The following is an 18,043-nucleotide window of genomic DNA, read 5'->3' on the forward strand; positions in this document are numbered from 1 at the left end:
GTTACTGTTGCTGAAACACGGCTGTGTTGGGTCACTTTGCTCAAATTGTGCTTGGCTCGTTGGAATACAGACAACTTGAATCTGGAAGCTGACTGCATCTCCTCACTGCATTTGTCCTTCTTGCATACCTAACCAGATAGATGGGACCACACAGAGAACAGTCTGTTGCACTATTGCAAAAAGAGTGTGCACTTTTTAAAGAAAAGCGTGTCCACTTTGCACGTAGTGCTCATTCTTTAAGAAAACTATGCCCTCTTTATACATACCCCCTAAAAGTCACTAAAAATTGCATGCATAAATTTGGAGCGCACGCACAAGTTGCGTGTGCAATTTAATTGAATAATGAGCTAATTAGCATAATAAATTGCTTATTAACAAGCAATTATTGGCACTAATTAGATTTAATTGAAATATATGCATGGAGATTTAGTCAAGGGATCTGTGCCTAAATTTCACGTTCAAGTTCAAAAAGCGGGTGCGGAAATGGGAGAGTCATGGGCAGAATAGGGGTATTTCTAAAATTTACACGCGTTGTTATAGAATGCGGGGGATATGAGCCTAATTTAGCTGCGCATATTTGCACCACATTTCAGTTGGTGCAACTGGCTGCGTCTAAAGCTAGGCGCAATTCCCAGGCATAAGTGCTATTCTATAAACCGCACCTAATTTAGGGCCCCTTTTACAAAGTGGCAGTAAGCCCAATGCGGGCTTACTGCTCGCTAAAAAGGAAGTACTCCGGGCTACCGCAGCAGCCCGGCAGTAGTTCCTTCCCCTAGTGTGTTGTCCTATCCGTCACTATAAAAATATATTTCTTTTTGTAGTGCCGGTGTGTACCCGGCGGTAATCGGGCAATGCCATGCCCTGCCCGGCTACTGCTGGGTTAGCACGGGATCCCTTACTGCCACCTCAATTTGGTGGCAGTAAGGGCTCCCCCCATAATGGCCGTGCAGCAAGTGCTTAACTTGCCGCATGGCCAATTCCTCAAAAAAAGAAAGACCTACCTTTTTCCTGCTGAGGTAAAAGGGGGTCTCGGCTCGCGTCAGAAACACATGCTGCCTCTAGTGCAAGCCCTGTTTTGTCACAGCTTGGTAAAAGGGGCCGTTAAGCACATACCGTGTTTCCCTGAAAATAAGACAGTGTCTTATATTAATTTTTGCTCCCAAAGATGCACTAGGTCTTATTTTCAGGAGATGTCTTATTCGGGAGTAGTTGGGGGACTATGGTGGTCGGGAACAGTATTGAAGTGGGGGGCGGTATCCTGCAGGAGTAGGCCGTGGTTCGCCTATCTGCCCACAGTGACTGCAGGACTCGATCGGAGCAGAGCCGCCCTGGCCAGGCTGGGAATGGAGGAGGGGTATGCACTAGGGAAGGTAATGGAACGTGGGGCCGGACTGCTCTGGCTGGGGGTCTCGGGAGGCTGTGAGAGGGCTTAGGGCGCAGGATCATCCCTACCGTATTACAAACGTTTAAAAAAAATTCTACAGTAGCTCCGTTCCCCGTTGGTGGCGCTTTATGTGCTCCTCCTGTACATTCGCAACACTTTCCATCCTTCTAGTCTGACTTAGCCCTTGGGCGATGAAGCAGCGCCGAAAGGGCTCGGTTACTCATTATCTTTTCTTTTATTATTTCTGCAAGGGGGATGTTTCTTTTCTTTCCGGGCTCACTTACCGGTAGTTGATCTTCACAAAAGCGTGAAGGAGGATGGTAGGAGTCCGCTGGACAATAGATTTTCCACCTCAGTCTTATTTCTTTAATGTTATTTCATCTTTGGGTTGCAGCGAAAAAAATTAAGGTTTTTGTGTCCATGTCCCATCGGGGCCAAACAAAAACGTTGCTAGGTCTTACTTTCGGGGGAGGCCTTATATTTAGCAATTCAGCAAAACCTCTACTAGGTCTTATTTTCAGGGGATGTCTTATTTTTGGGGAAACAGGGTATATTTGCTCCACATTTCAGTTGGTGCAAATGGCTACGCCAGACTTGTTTTTGGTAAATCACAATTTGAGAGCGCAACACCTCTCCGTGAAAAGCTCCATTGGCTGCCTATTACTGAATGAATTTATTTCAAGGTCCATACGCTGATTCACAAGATTATCTACGGAGAAGCCCAGGCTACATATATAATTTGATTGACCTTCCAGCCAGAAATGGCTTAAAGTCTTCTCGAACTTATCTCAATCTTCATCTTCCCAATTGTAAAGGACTTAAGTACAAAACATATTACGCATCCAACTTCTCCGTCATGGGCAGCCAACTCTGGAATGCCTTACCAAGATCCATTCGAATAGTCAATGACCATCTACCTTTTCGGAAGCTGCTAAAAACTTTCCTCTTCAAGCAAGCCTACAATAAGGACCTGACTTAAACTGCGGGTCCATTTGCACTACCTGGATCAGACTTCGAAGACAAAATCTGGAATATGTCTCCTACCTAATCCTTCTATTACATCCCTCTTCCTTCCCCTCCCTACACATTCTAGTTCATCCCTCTTCTTCCCTCCCTTTCACTCTCCCATAATTAACAACACGCCAATTCCATTACATTCCCACCTCCCATTCCCTACCTCTACCACCCGCCTTCCTTGCCCATATCACCTACCCACATCTAAACGACCACCTCCTTATTCACTATATTACAGCTGCATCCATTCTTTGTTACTTGTTTAAACTGTAGTACTATGTAAGCCGCATTGAACCTGCTAACAAGTGGGAAAGTGCGGGGTATAACTGTTACAAATAAATAAATAAATTAATTAATTAATAAAGCTAGACGCAATTCCCAGGCGTAAGTGCTATTCTGTAAACCGTGCCTAACTTTAAGCATTGTTTGTGGAATAGTGTTTTTTGGCACCAGTTACTTTTTGCACCATATATAGAATTCACCCCATAGTGCACACTCAAAAAGTATGCACTCTTGATGGAAAAAAACAACAGGGAAAATTTTGGGCTACCCATCTATTAAAAATAAGTCAGTCTTAAAGAGTGGGGCTTGTCCACAATTGTTAAAGCTTTGTCTCTCTGTTCTCTTCACAAAAACCACATTCAGATTCTTTTAAATCAAGTTGACCTAGTTAGCATTAGAACAGAAGGTGAAGCCTGGAATGCAAAGTGCTGAAGCATGAAACATAATTGACTACTATGCAAATAGCAACCTGCTTAATTGTGGAGTATGATTAAGATGAAGTTATGCAACACCTGCTTATTCTCAACAGTGTCAACAGAGCATTTAAAACGGAAGTTCTTTTATAGAATTATACGTGAGAAATTTTCCGTGCAATGCACACTCTATATCTAAACAGATCTGGAATTTACATTCATTTGTAATCATACAAATTACTGACTTGATTGCATTTGCAATTTCTAAATGTTGTGTAATTTTTATATGTTTACCTCGCAAAATGAGTTTATAAAACTTTTCCCGTATTTTTCTAGCATGTTTATTCATTGTGGAGGAGTGGCCTAGTGGTTAGGGTGGTGGACTTTGGTCCTGAGGAACTGAGTTCGATTCCCACTTCATGCACAGGCAGCTCCTTGTGACTCTGGGCAAGTCACTTAACCCTCCATTGCCCCATGTAAGCCGCATTGAGCCTGCCATGAGTGGGAAAGCGCAGGGTACAAATGTAACAAAAATAAAATAGATACTATTGGAGATTCTACATGGAATGTTGCTATTCCACATGTAGAAGGCTGCGCAGGCTTCTGTTTCTGTGAGTCTGACGTCCTGCACATGCAGGACATCAGACTCACAGAAGCAGAAGCCTGCGCGGCCACATTGGTGATCTGCAAGGGCCGACTTCTACATGGAATGTTGCTAGTGGAGGAGTGGCCTAGTGGTTAGGGTGGTAGACTTTGGTCCTGAGGAACTGAGTTCAATTCCCACTTCAGGCACAGGCAGCTCCTTGTGACTCTGGGCAAGTCACTTAACCCTCCATTGCCCGCTGCATTGAGCCTGCCATGAGTGGGTAAGCATGGGGTACAAATGTAACAAAAAAATAAAAAGTCAATCCTGTAGGACAGTTGTAGAATACAGAGGTGGGCCATTTGAGATCTACAGCTTCAGACCTAACTCCTATCCCACTACAGTGGCAGGCCCATGCTTGGAACAATGCTGAAAAAAACCTTCTCAGTACTATTAGTATGCAAATTTTATTCATGCTTTTAGAGTTGAGCATTGGAAAGTTAAGGGTGAGGAACGTGCCTGGCACATGTGTACAAGGGCAATGCAGTAAGAAGTCCTTTTACAAAAGCACACTACAAAATGGCTTGCGGTAGTGTAGGCACAGGTTTTGGGCGAGCGCCGATCCAGTTTTTAGCGCGCCTATAAAAAAGGTCTCTTTTTTTGCCGAAAATGGATGTGCGGCAAAATCAAAATTGCCGCAGGTCCATTTTGGGTCTGAGACCTTACCGCCAGCCATTGACCTAGCGGTAAAGAATCCAGGTGGTAATGGCCTACATGCGTCAAATGCCACTTGGTGTGTGTCCATTACGCATGCCTGAAAATAAAAAATACTTTTCAGATGCACGTATCGGACACGTGCCAAAAATGAAATTACCACAAAAGCCTTGCGGTAGTCAGGAGGTAACTCCATTTTGGTGGGTGTTGGGCGCACGTAGACGCTTTCGCTCGTGTGCTCATACTTAGTCAAACTGGAAAGCAGGGACCCTCTACAGGAACCCCAAGCGCAGTGACTCTGTGTCCAGATTTATTTTCTTTAAGTATAGAAAAACACAACTTTGCTATTAGAAACACTGCTTGGGAGGTTGAACTTCCCTCCAGATTTTTTAGTTTTTCCTCTGGACTTTTTGAGTCCCTGCTGCTTTAAAATCTTCTTTCCCTCTGTTCAATCACCCTACCGCCAACTCTGAGCTGGTGTACACTTCCTAGGGGCAGTGTTCTTTCCTGCGCTGTTCTCTGAGCATGAGAGGGAATACCTGATGACCCTCTGAATCAGATCTTTGCATTCATTTAAATATCATTTCTGCTGATTTTTGGTGGGTGGGTTGTTTCTGGCATTACAGCCCTCTGAGCATTGTGGGCAGCTTAACGCCGACTCTAATCGCCTCTAGCGCTGGCATTAGCTTCTGAGCATCGGCCTGTGGGAGCCTTGAGGAAGTCGAACAAGGTGAATTTCATCTTCTAGCTGTCAAAATAGTTTGTACTAGATTGCCCTGCCCATTCAATATGTTGTAAATGGATTTTGTTTCTACCTCTGTACGTTACCGTCAGACTTCAGAATGCCTTGACAGAGGCAAATCATAGTGGATTTTGAAATTTTGATCCGGGATGCGTGCTTGGTTAGCTCAAAATCAGGAAACTGGACAAAAAAAAAAAAGAAATCAAAGCCTGTGTAATCTGATTAATCTCCAAGTCTGCTCCCCATTTTATTGCTAACAGGGTTCATATTCACATAGCCGCCGAGAGGGAGGGACAGGGGGGACAAAATTCCCCGGGCCCGGGCCTCCAAGGGGGGCCCGGTGGCGCAGTCCCACCTGCCCTCGTCTAACATAACTTCCGCGAGAGCGGGACACAAGAAGGGAAGGAGGGCCGAAGGGAGGCGTTCTGCTACCTGCATCGCTGCTTTCACGGAGGTGAGACTGCGATTTCAATGCAGGGGGCTGGTCTGGTGGTGGACAGAGGGGGGGAGTGGCGGCGACCTTCAGGGGGGGTGGAGGGGGAGCAGCAGCGACCTCGGGGGGGGGGTGGAGGGGGGAGCAGTGGCTGCGGCGAGCTCAGGGGGGGAGCAGTGGCGACCTCGGGGGGAGGGGGAGCGGCAGCGATCTCGGGGGGGTGGGGTGGTGAGGGCGGCAGGGGCGGGACCCCAGGGGCGGCCTTGCCCCGGGCCTGGCCCAGTCTTTCGGCGGCCCTGGATATTCAGCCAGCAACGCTCAGCCTTTTGCTGACTGCTGCAGGTATTATGTCTGGAAATTCAATGCCAGGCCATGTCCAGGCTCCAGCAATATTTCTGAGTTTATGGAGCCGGCAGAAGCACAGCCAGTTAAATGTGATATTCAGCACTTAACCGGCTATGGGGCCCTTTAAGGTGCGTAGGCACCTATGCGCATCCAACACGCGTCAATTTGGAACTACCGCTTGGCTACCACGAGCCCGGGGTAGTAATTCCATTTTTTACACGTATCCAATATGCAGGGCAGAAAATCTTTTTTATTTTCTACTGCGTGGTGCTAGCCAGGCGGTAATGCGTGAGACCTTACCGCTAACTGAATGGGTGGCAGTAAGGTCTCAGGCCCAAAATGGATGTGCGCCAATTTTTATTTTGCCGCACACCCATTTTAGTATAGAGCACAAGCGGCAGGTGCAGGCGGACCTGAGCTGTGCTGAGGACAGACCTTCAAGTGGCCGCAGAGTTAGCCCCAAGTAATTGACTAGGCATTTCATGACAGGAGTGTACATTTTAGGAGCATAACCTTTATAGAGAAAGGCCCTACCTGGACATTATCATGACCACTAACTAGTTAAGTTAACCCTGTCTAGCCCCGTTTTTGGTTGTTTTCAAATCCAGGCTAAAGGCCCACCTCTTTGACGCTGCTTTTGACTCCTAACCACTACTCACTTGCCCTGTACCTTTTATCCCCACCTCTTTAATTCCCTTACCTCTTAGTTGTTCTGTTTGTTTGCCTGTCCTATTTAGATTGTGAGCTCTTTGAGCAGGGACTGTCTTTTCGTGTATGGTGTACAGCGCTGCGTATGCCTTGTAGCGCTATAGAAGTGATAAGTAGTAGTAGTAATGTAGAAGCCTGCCCTTGCAGATCAGCAACGCGGCCGCACAGGCTTCTGTTTCTGTGAGTCTAGCCTGCGCAGCTACGTTGCTGATCTACATGGAATGTTGCTAGTGGAGGATTAGCCTAGTGGTTAGTGCAGTGGACCATGGAATGTTGTTACTATTTGAGATTCTGGAATGTTGCTATTACTTGAGATTCTACATGGAATGTTGCTACTATTGGAGATTCTGTTGCTACTGTTTGAGATTCTACATGGAATGTTGCTATTCCACTAGCAACATTCCATTTTTAGATTGTGAGCTCTTTGAGCAGGGACTGTCTTTTCATGTATGGTGTACAGCGCTGCGTATGCCTTGTAGCGCTATAGAAGTGATAAGTAGTAGTAGTAATGTAGAAGCCTGCCCTTGCAGATCAGCAACGCGGCCGCACAGGCTTCTGTTTCTGTGAGTCTAGCCTGCGCAGCTACGTTGCTGATCTACATGGAATGTTGCTAGTGGAGGATTAGCCTAGTGGTTAGTGCAGTGGACCATGGAATGTTGTTACTATTTGAGATTCTGGAATGTTGCTATTACTTGAGATTCTACATGGAATGTTGCTACTATTGGAGATTCTGTTGCTACTGTTTGAGATTCTACATGGAATGTTGCTATTCCACTAGCAACATTCCATTTTTAGATTGTGAGCAGGGACTGTCTTTTCATGTATGGTGTACAGCGCTGCGTATGCCTTGTAGCGCTATAGAAGTGATAAGTAGTAGTAGTAATGTAGAAGCCTGCCCTTGCAGATCAGCAACGCGGCCGCACAGGCTTCTGTTTCTGTGAGTCTAGCCTGCGCAGCTACGTTGCTGATCTACATGGAATGTTGCTAGTGGAGGATTAGCCTAGTGGTTAGTGCAGTGGACCATGGAATGTTGTTACTATTTGAGATTCTGGAATGTTGCTATTACTTGAGATTCTACATGGAATGTTGCTACTATTGGAGATTCTGTTGCTACTGTTTGAGATTCTACATGGAATGTTGCTATTCCACTAGCAACATTCCATTTTTAGATTGTGAGCAGGGACTGTCTTTTCATGTATGGTGTACAGCGCTGCGTATGCCTTGTAGCGCTATAGAAGTGATAAGTAGTAGTAGTAATGTAGAAGCCTGCCCTTGCAGATCAGCAACGCGGCCGCACAGGCTTCTGTTTCTGTGAGTCTAGCCTGCGCAGCTACGTTGCTGATCTACATGGAATGTTGCTAGTGGAGGATTAGCCTAGTGGTTAGTGCAGTGGACCATGGAATGTTGTTACTATTTGAGATTCTGGAATGTTGCTATTACTTGAGATTCTACATGGAATGTTGCTACTGTTGGAGATTCTGTTGCTACTGTTTGAGATTCTACATGGAATGTTGCTATTCCACTAGCAACATTCCATTTTTAGATTGTGAGCTCTTTGAGCAGGGACTGTCTTTTCATGTATGGTGTACAGCGCTGTGTATGCCTTGTAGCACTATAGAAGTGATAAGTAGTAGTAGTAATGTAGAAGCCTGCCCTTGCAGATCAGCAACGCGGCCGCACAGGCTTCTGTTTCTGTGAGTCTAGCCTGCGCAGCTACGTTGCTGATCTACATGGAATGTTGCTAGTGGAGGATTAGCCTAGTGGTTAGTGCAGTGGACCATGGAATGTTGTTACTATTTGAGATTCTGGAATGTTGCTATTACTTGAGATTCTACATGGAATGTTGCTACTATTGGAGATTCTGTTGCTACTGTTTGAGATTCTACATGGAATGTTGCTATTCCACTAGCAACATTCCATTTTTAGATTGTGAGCAGGGACTGTCTTTTCATGTATGGTGTACAGCGCTGCGTATGCCTTGTAGCGCTATAGAAGTGATAAGTAGTAGTAGTAATGTAGAAGCCTGCCCTTGCAGATCAGCAACGCGGCCGCACAGGCTTCTGTTTCTGTGAGTCTAGCCTGCGCAGCTACGTTGCTGATCTACATGGAATGTTGCTAGTGGAGGATTAGCCTAGTGGTTAGTGCAGTGGACCATGGAATGTTGTTACTATTTGAGATTCTGGAATGTTGCTATTACTTGAGATTCTACATGGAATGTTGCTACTATTGGAGATTCTGTTGCTACTGTTTGAGATTCTACATGGAATGTTGCTATTCCACTAGCAACATTCCATTTTTAGATTGTGAGCTCTTTGAGCAGGGACTGTCTTTTCATGTATGGTGTACAGCGCTGCGTATGCCTTGTAGCGCTATAGAAGTGATAAGTAGTAGTAGTAATGTAGAAGCCTGCCCTTGCAGATCAGCAACGCGGCCGCACAGGCTTCTGTTTCTGTGAGTCTAGCCTGCGCAGCTACGTTGCTGATCTACATGGAATGTTGCTAGTGGAGGATTAGCCTAGTGGTTAGTGCAGTGGACCATGGAATGTTGTTACTATTTGAGATTCTGGAATGTTGCTATTACTTGAGATTCTACATGGAATGTTGCTACTATTGGAGATTCTGTTGCTACTGTTTGAGATTCTACATGGAATGTTGCTATTCCACTAGCAACATTCCATTTTTAGATTGTGAGCAGGGACTGTCTTTTCATGTATGGTGTACAGCGCTGCGTATGCCTTGTAGCGCTATAGAAGTGATAAGTAGTAGTAGTAATGTAGAAGCCTGCCCTTGCAGATCAGCAACGCGGCCGCATAGGCTTCTGTTTCTGTGAGTCTAGCCTGCGCAGCTACGTTGCTGATCTACATGGAATGTTGCTAGTGGAGGATTAGCCTAGTGGTTAGTGCAGTGGACCATGGAATGTTGTTACTATTTGAGATTCTGGAATGTTGCTATTACTTGAGATTCTACATGGAATGTTGCTACTGTTGGAGATTCTGTTGCTACTGTTTGAGATTCTACATGGAATGTTGCTATTCCACTAGCAACATTCCATTTTTAGATTGTGAGCTCTTTGAGCAGGGACTGTCTTTTCATGTATGGTGTACAGCGCTGTGTATGCCTTGTAGCACTATAGAAGTGATAAGTAGTAGTAGTTAAGTGCTCCTGAAAACTAACAGTTAGCCCTGAACAGGCGATTTAACCAGCCAGCAGGGCCGCCGAGTGACTAGGCCGGGCCTGGGGCAAGGCTGCCCTGCCTCCGACCCCTGCCGCTGCCGCCCCCTGTCACTCCCCCCACCGCTGCAGTCCCCAGTCTCACCTGCCTGACTCGAAGGCTCCGGGCCCCCTGCATTCAAAGCGGCAGTCACAGAGTGCCTCTCTTCTGGCCTTCCCTCCCTGTGTCCTGCCCTCGTCCGATGTAACTTCCAGTTTCCGCGATTGCGGGACACAGGGAGGGAAGGCCCGAAGGGAGGCGATCTGTGACTGCCGCTTCGAATGCAGGGTGCCTGGAGCCGAGGAGGCAGGCAGGTGAGACCAGGGACTGCAGTGCCGGCGGCCTGACCCCGGCGCCGGGCCCCCCTTGGAGGCTCGGGCCGGGGGAATTTTGTCCCCCCTGCCCCCCCCCCTTTCAGCGGCCATGCCAGCCAGGAGCTGTTTCTGCCAGTTAAATCATTTTGAATATTAACCTGAACATTGTTATTGCAAAATGGAAGCTTGATACATTATTTTATGTATTCTCCAGGTAACCAAGATGTTGGCAGTGGTGGTCATCCTGTTTGCCCTCCTTTGGATGCCTTACCGCACCCTGGTCGTGGTGAACTCTTTCATGGATCCTCCCTATCTGAATATATGGTTTGTGCTGTTCTGCAGAATGTGCATTTACCTTAACAGTGCAATCAATCCCATTATTTACAATCTGATGTCTCAGAAGTTCCGGGCTGCCTTCCAAAAATTGTGCAAATGCGAGCAGAAGAGAATGGAGAAAGAAGCAAAGTACAACATGCCCGTTTATTACAGTGCCATGAAAGAAAGCTCCCATGAAAGCCCAGATCACGACCTCACAGTTCAAGAAGACTTAAATGGCTTCCCGGGACCAGCCACTACAATCAACTTTCCAGAAAAATGTATTGGTACCAGAACAACCTACAGTATGGCATAACACAGAAAGCCCGGGGAAAAAAATAAACATGGTCGCTTCCGTGCGGCTGGCATGAGAAAACTGCAAAGGGTGCAAATCACCAAACCAATAGAATTTATACATACACCGCTTCGTGGTTGTGACTTAATAGCGGTACGTCAAGTAAATGCAAGGGGATGAGTTCCATTTCCTACAAGGGGGTTTACATCAGTTTCCTCTTCAATTTCACATTGCCCTCGTAAAAGTATACATTTACTTGGCTTATTTTGCAGCTTAGCTTCGTTTTGAAAATGTGTTCCAACCACTATTCTCTGGTGTTAATCACATGATGGCATTTATAAAATTTGCTATTTCATTTGCTTTGGTAATGCGTAAACATCAGTGTTGTAAACCTCATTTTATATAGACTGGTGAGAGATTGCCATAAAGTCACAGGATACAATGGGTCTTCTATCTGTTTTGTGTAGGATATTGTAGGTGCGTCACTCGGATCTCTAGCCAGAAATCTCACATGATGTGTATCAGCCAGTCTAGCGCAACAACTTTCCTTGAACATTGTGAGTAAACTATGCTGTAAACTGTCCCCTTAGTCTCACTTTTCACAAACCTGCAACCTATGGAAATTATTCTAACATATATTTTGCTTCAGGTAACTGAACTATCTTAGCCACAGAACACAAATGATAACACATAACTGCAGCTCCCATCAGCACGATTCAGCCCTGCTGCGGAGGTACCGCATTTCTAGGCAACATAGCAGATCACATCCCCCTTCTTTTAAAACTTCAAAGCCTCGATTCCGATTGCCAGTTAAGGTCAAGACCACCGGGGGGGGGGGGGAGCAAAATTCCCCGGGCCCGGCCTCCAAGGGGTGCCCAGCACCGGGGTCTCTCTCTCTCTCTCCTGCTCCTGACGGGACCTGAGTGATCGCGTCCCGACAAGAGCAGGAGAGAGAAAACTCCGGCGCCGCAGCCGGGCCCCCCCCCCATTGGATGCTGGGAAGGACCTGGAGGAGCACCTCCAGCGCTGTTCTTCTGCCCAGCTGAGCGGCTGCTTTTCCTCTCAGGCGCGCATGCTCGGTTTTGAAACCGAGAAAAAGAGAAAAAGCAGCCGTAGAGGCAGGCAATCAGTAGAAGAGTAGCGCTGGAGGAAGACGTCTTCTGCTGGTGGGGCCTCGGGATCACCGCCAGCCAACAAGGTATTTCAATTGCGGCAGCAATCTGGGGGAGGGGGCAGCAGCCACAATCCTGGGGGGGGGGGGGGGGGAGGTGGCCCTGCCCCGGGCCCGGTTCAGTCTCTTGGCAGCCCTGGTTAAGGTCCAAACATTAATGGTGCTCTTCGTAAGATGGATGCTTCTCTAAATGGTAAGAGTGTGATTGACTCTATTAGCATCTGGTCTTTGCTAGTATCAAACTTCTGTGCAAGTGACGAAAGGCTCTCCAACTCACTGAACTCTCTACCACGCTTTGCTGTTTCTATATGTTCATTTTATGCTAATTAGAATAGCGAGTTTTTCTTATTCTAGTTATCAGTTGTTGCAATATAATGGAATTTCCTGTCTTGTATCAATATTTATATTGAGAGAAAACGAGTGCTGATATTCTTAACTCTTCTCAAATGAAATTGTGTATCTGCCGGGGGGTTTTAGATATTTCCATAGCTGTTACAAGTTGCTCCTGATAAATGCAAGAACAGAAATGATTTCCAGGTGTCTGTTTACGAACAAATAAATGAAAAGAATGATAACGTTGTGCTGCGTTGAGTCATAAAGGATGTTGTTTCATGCAGTGGCCACCCTACGAGTTGTTCAAGTATTAGATTACGATGGGTCTTATTTTAATGCATAGTCAAATTAAAAAGTACTTATGAAGCAGGAACCCAAAGGTAACTAATGACATGTCCACATTAGTGAACCATGTGTGGGATGGTTTTGCAATACCTGCTTTTCCCAATGTAGTTCTCCGTGTCATCACAGAGAAGATATTGGTTTTGATGTGAGCTGTTTTTTATTGCAAGCTATGCTGGGTTTCATTTATTTGCTAAGATCAAGTAAATTTAAAAGGCACAGAAAACCTCTTTATATGGCAGATTGAGAATGATATTTTCTTCAGTTTGAGCCAGTATTTCTAAAATGTTTTTAAAAAATACCCATTATCACCTGGATTCTATTAAGTTTGCCCAGGTTTTGGCATCCAAAATTGGGCATGGATCCCAGAACATTACCCAAAATAATTACTTAGTGGGCTTCAATGATTTAATTATCGGAACTAACAAGCTTTTTTATGGTCTGAGCTCTGAAGATGGCGGGGACGGACCAGGATCAGGTATTCATATTTTTTATACCACATTCCTATTGTATGCTATGAATGTGGGTCCTGTATATCTCCTTGGGGGAGGGGAAGGCATCGTAAAGTGGAACTTAGCAAATAAAGGGCTCCTTTTACAAAGCCACAGTAGTAACTTCCATGTGGCAAATGCGATGACGCCCGTAGAAATTGAATGGGCTTCGTTGCATTTGCCGTGCCAGGAATCATTGTCTCGGCTTTGTAAAAGGAGCCCAAAATGTTGTAATAATACTGTTGGATTGTTGGTTCAATAATGATTTGATAATGAATGTGACTGTGGAGCAGACTGGGTGGACTGTGCTGGTCTTTATCTATCATCATTTACTCACGCAACTCTGTTACCCTGCACTGCAATAGATTTCTAGACAATACATTCTTTCCCTGTCTGCAGCATAATGCTAGAAAGGTAACTAAGAAACGGTCTACATTCATAAGGTTTCTCTGGCCTTATCGGAATAATGAGCAAACATTTAAAAAGAAATACATTGTACACTTTAGAGTTATCATGTACTCCTCGCATTACTCCAGTTGGCCCTGTATGACACTGCAGCATGTGAATTTCTAAAGAGCAATTGCAAGTGTGATACTTTCTAACAAGATGGAGGAAAACAGACAAGATATAGGGAAGAGCATAAGCATAATAGATCATCTGACAGAGAGAGAGGTGGGGTCTCCGGAAGAAGCCTATCAGACACGGGTCCCCACTGGGACCTCTGCCTAAGATTTAAAGAATTGTTGCAGATTAAAGACAATTAGATGATCATGTGAAATAAACATGAGTTGTACAACTGCAATTTAACCTATGTATTTATTTATTTTTGTTACATTTGTACCCTGTGCTTTCCCACTCATGGCAGGTTCAATGTGGCTTACATATTGTATACAGGCACTTATTTGTACCTGGGGCAATGGAGGGTTAAGTGACTTGCCCAGAGTCTGCCTGTGCCTGAAGTGGGAATTGAACTCAGTTCCTCAGGACCAAAGTCCACCACCCTAACCACTAGGCCACTCCTCCACTCCACTATTGAAGCTTAGTTTGTCATTGAGAGAAATTTATTGTGAATTAAACCAGGGGCGTAGCCAGACAACAGATTTTGGGTGGGCCTAGGCAAGAAGTGGGTGGGCACAAAGTGTTCTCCCTCCCTCCACCAAAAAAATATCTCAGCTGGCAGAAAAATGCTTCTTTCCAACTTGGCAGTCTGCAGCATGCTTGCGCTGAAAACTGAGCTGCGCAGATGCCGGTATCATGGAAATAGCGTTTTCGTTAGTATCAGGGGGAAGACTTCAGCTGGTAGGATCCCCACCAGCTACCATTAAACGTGTGCTACTGTTGGGTGGGCCTGTGCCCTAAGTGGGTGGGCCCAGGCCCACCCAGGCCCACCTGTGGCTACGCCACTGAATTAAACGTTTTTGAATTTTTTGTCTACTCGGCAACGGTGAATAGGAGGTTTTTTCAGACCAATGATGACTTGTTTAACCAATCACACATAGAGGAAGCTGTACGCTCCAAGTTTGTGGATTGAAGTCTTAATGAGGTCTTTGCCTCCTAATTTTTGAAAAATTAACAATTTAGAGACTAAAAAGAGACTATACTGTATTTCCTACCAATATACCATACTGTATGTTTTTAGGGGGAATGGGAAAGGGAAATGGGACTTGATATGAACCGATTATCTAACTTACTCTATAATTTACTCTATCATTTATGAACTTTAATGCAATACCACTTTGTATTTCTCATTCCGGAAATGGCGATCGCCATTATGGCATAATGTAAGCCACATTGAACTTGCAAAAAGGTGGGAAAATGTGGGATACAAATAAATAAATATACTGCCTTTCTGAGGTTTTTGCAACTACATTCAGAGTGGTTTACATATATTCAGGTACTTATTTTGTACCAGGGGCAATGGAGGGCTAAGTGACTTGCCCAGAGTCACAAGGAGCTACAGTGGGAATTGAACCCAGTTCCCCAGAATCAGAGTCCACTGCACTAACCACTAGGCTACTCCTCCACTAGCAATATTCCATGTAGAAGCCTGCCCTTGCAGATCAGCAACGCGGCCGCGCAGGCTTCTGTTTCTGTGCAGGACGTCAGACTCACAGAAACAGAAGCCTGCGTAGCCACGTTGCTGATCTGCAAGGGCAGGTTTCTACATGGAATGTTGCTAGTGGCTAGTGGAGTAGCAACATTCCATGTAGAATCTCAAATAGGGAAAGGGAAATGGGACTTGATATACTGCTTTTCTGAAGGCTTTGCAACTACATTCAAAGCAGTTCAGATATATTCAGGTACTTATTTTGTTCCAGGGGCAATGGAGGGTTAAGTGACTTGCCCATAGTCACAAGGAGCTGCAGTGGGGAATCAAACTCAGTTCCCCAGGATCAAAGTCCACTGCACTAACCACTAGGCTACTCTTCCACTCTGAATGCACAAAACACTACTTAATAGAAAGAGTTAAGGTATGCTTTAAGAATGTTTGGTGAAAGAAGATATGTTTCTATATACGGTGAAATTTTAAAACTACCTGCCAAGGGACTATATTTATATTTGATTTCTCACCTACTGTCACAGAACATAGAGCTGAGATATCTGGATGCTAAGAAATCCCATTGGAGAAGCCAAAATTGACAGGCGGTCATTGCAAAGCCTATGCTGTAAATGCAGGGGGTGTGACCTGCATCTGACCTGCATTTTCTGCACAGGGCTGACAGCGCACGAGCACTGTCTTACATGCAGCGGCAGAAAGTGTGGAAGCACTTGTGTTAACTGCTGCTGCAGTAGTGCGGTGGGGACCCAGTCCATAAATGAAAAAAAAAAATACAGTCAAGCTGCAGCAATTCACCCTACCTCCTAAACTCATTCCCCTTTCCATCCCCCCTCCCTCTCGATCTAGCCCTACCTGGACATTTTCTCCCATTCCCAGAGTCCTACCCAGTACGTTATATCCAGCAAAAAAGGTGTCGGTACTCAAATGCCAGGCCACCCTTCAGAGATGGGGGGGGGGGGGTGATCGCTGAGGGACCCACCCCACAATAGCCAGGACCCCTGCAACCAGTCACAGAATCTATGACAAAGCAGAATTGGTGTGTAGAGCCTGAGCTCTTTCATTAAAATTTGAAGACCATGGGTCAATTTTAGCAGACAATGGAAAAGGTGCTGGCACTAAGTACCCCCAAGTACCCCCTCAAAAACAGCCCTGGTCCTACCCTCCCTTTACCCGACCCCCTTCCCCCAGAAACCTACCTAGGGGTCTGCAGTCTTCCTCTGCTGCCACCCAAGTCAGCACCAGCATCCAAAATGGCACATCTGCCTCCTAGTGTTAGTCTCTCGTTACTACCAGTAGAGGTCATCTTCCTGCTAGGAGATAGAGGCACCAATTTGGATGCCCATGCTAATCTGGACAGCAGCAGAGGGGTCACTGTCCACCCAGGACTGCTGTATTACCACTTTAGACCCATGGGTAGGTACCAGGGGGGTTGAGGGAGGGTGAGGGTAGGCATCTGAGGTGCAGGGTTTTTGTCAGTGACAGGGTTTGTTGGGGTGGGGTTGTTTCTGGGGTTGATTGGTTGGGGGGATATGACCTGTGGAAGGGGATCAGACCTGGGGAGGTGGGATTGGGAAAGGGATCAGACACTGAGAGGGATCAAAGGGCCAGAGAGAAGAACTAGCACATGGTACTGATCCTTGTGCTAGCTCTCAGAGCTGACCACTCCTCCACCCGCCCCATCACACCCAGTTCCCACCCATTCCCGTATTAAGCACATAATGTGTGGATTTTTTTTACCCCGCTGGCTGCTGTAATAGTGTAGAAGAGGTTTGTGTGAGTTCTTGCTAATATCTACTGTGCAGTAAAACCCACGTATTAATAAAGACTCCTTAAGTTTTTTTTATAACCTTTAAGGAATGCTGAGCTGGGAACTCTGGTTGCAAGGCTTTCTAGACCACTAGGCTAACAATAGTTTCCTAGTAGGCTGCCAAAAGAAAGATCACAGCAAGAACTCTGCTGGCACAATGGGCGAATGCAACTTCCTGTGAATCAAAAAGGATGTGCCAGTTTTGAAAAGTTTTATTTTTGCTTTGTTAGGGAGGGAGGGGATTCATGTTATTCTTTGCCCTTCTTCATTTACTTTCATCCCTCACCCCTCAAAGTGACCTTGCCTCCCCCTCCCCTCCCCCCGAAAGCAAGTAGAATGTTAGGAATTATCCAGAAAGGAATGGAGAATATTTTTATGCCTCTGTATTGCACCATGGCATGGCCACATCTTGAGTACCTAATGCAGTTCTGGTCACCTCATCATCACAACAAGAAAAGAGCGAAGGGCAACACAAATGATTAAAGGGTTAGAACATCTCCATTATTTAGAAAGGCTAAATAGATTAGAGCTCAGATAATTAAGAGGGATTTGATAGAGGTTTATAAAATCTTGAGTGAGGTGAAACAGGTTTAATAGAGATAGCAAAGGACAGTTGTTTACATTTTCAAAAGAATCCTAGGTTTAAGAGACATCTCATGAAACTAGCAGATAGCAGATTTAAAACAAATTGGAAAAAGGAAGAAGCTGGAAAACTGTTGATATTCTAGCTTGGACTAGTTGCGTAGCCAGACCTTGAATTTTGGAGTTCAAAATTTTGCCCTGCCCCCTGCTCTTCAGCCTCTGCTTTGCTGTTTCCTTCAGTGTGGTTTGAGCATGTCTTAAAAACAGATGTGCATTTTCCATTATACCATGGGAAGATATGACTGTATTAAAAATATACCTGATTGTTTTTACCCCTGCCCTGAGCCAGGTTAAGTGCCAGTTCCCAGTTGACATCTGAGGTCTCAATCAATGGTACCCCTCCCCCAACCCCTTGGACCCCACCAAGGAATCCTCAAACTCTCCTCCCCTTTGCTTGGGACCAGCCCCAACACCTTCCCAACTCCCGAGAATCCCCCGTCATCCTC

At 45.6% G+C, this 18,043-nt stretch overlaps 1 protein-coding gene across 1 annotated transcript in view; it reads left to right on the forward strand.

Annotated features, from left to right (window-relative positions):
* The window catches only part of LOC115476713 (thyrotropin-releasing hormone receptor-like), a 42,606-nt gene extending 31,833 nt beyond the window's left edge, over positions 1–10,773 (forward strand). The window contains exon 2 of the mRNA XM_030213247.1: positions 10,357–10,773. Within this exon, the coding sequence (XP_030069107.1) occupies positions 10,357–10,773 (417 nt within the window). The remainder of the gene's footprint in view (positions 1–10,356) is intronic.
* Positions 10,774–18,043: the final 7,270 nt, after the last annotated feature.

This window comes from Microcaecilia unicolor, chromosome 8 (assembly GCF_901765095.1).
Source record: "Microcaecilia unicolor chromosome 8, aMicUni1.1, whole genome shotgun sequence".
NCBI lineage: Eukaryota > Metazoa > Chordata > Amphibia > Gymnophiona > Siphonopidae > Microcaecilia > Microcaecilia unicolor.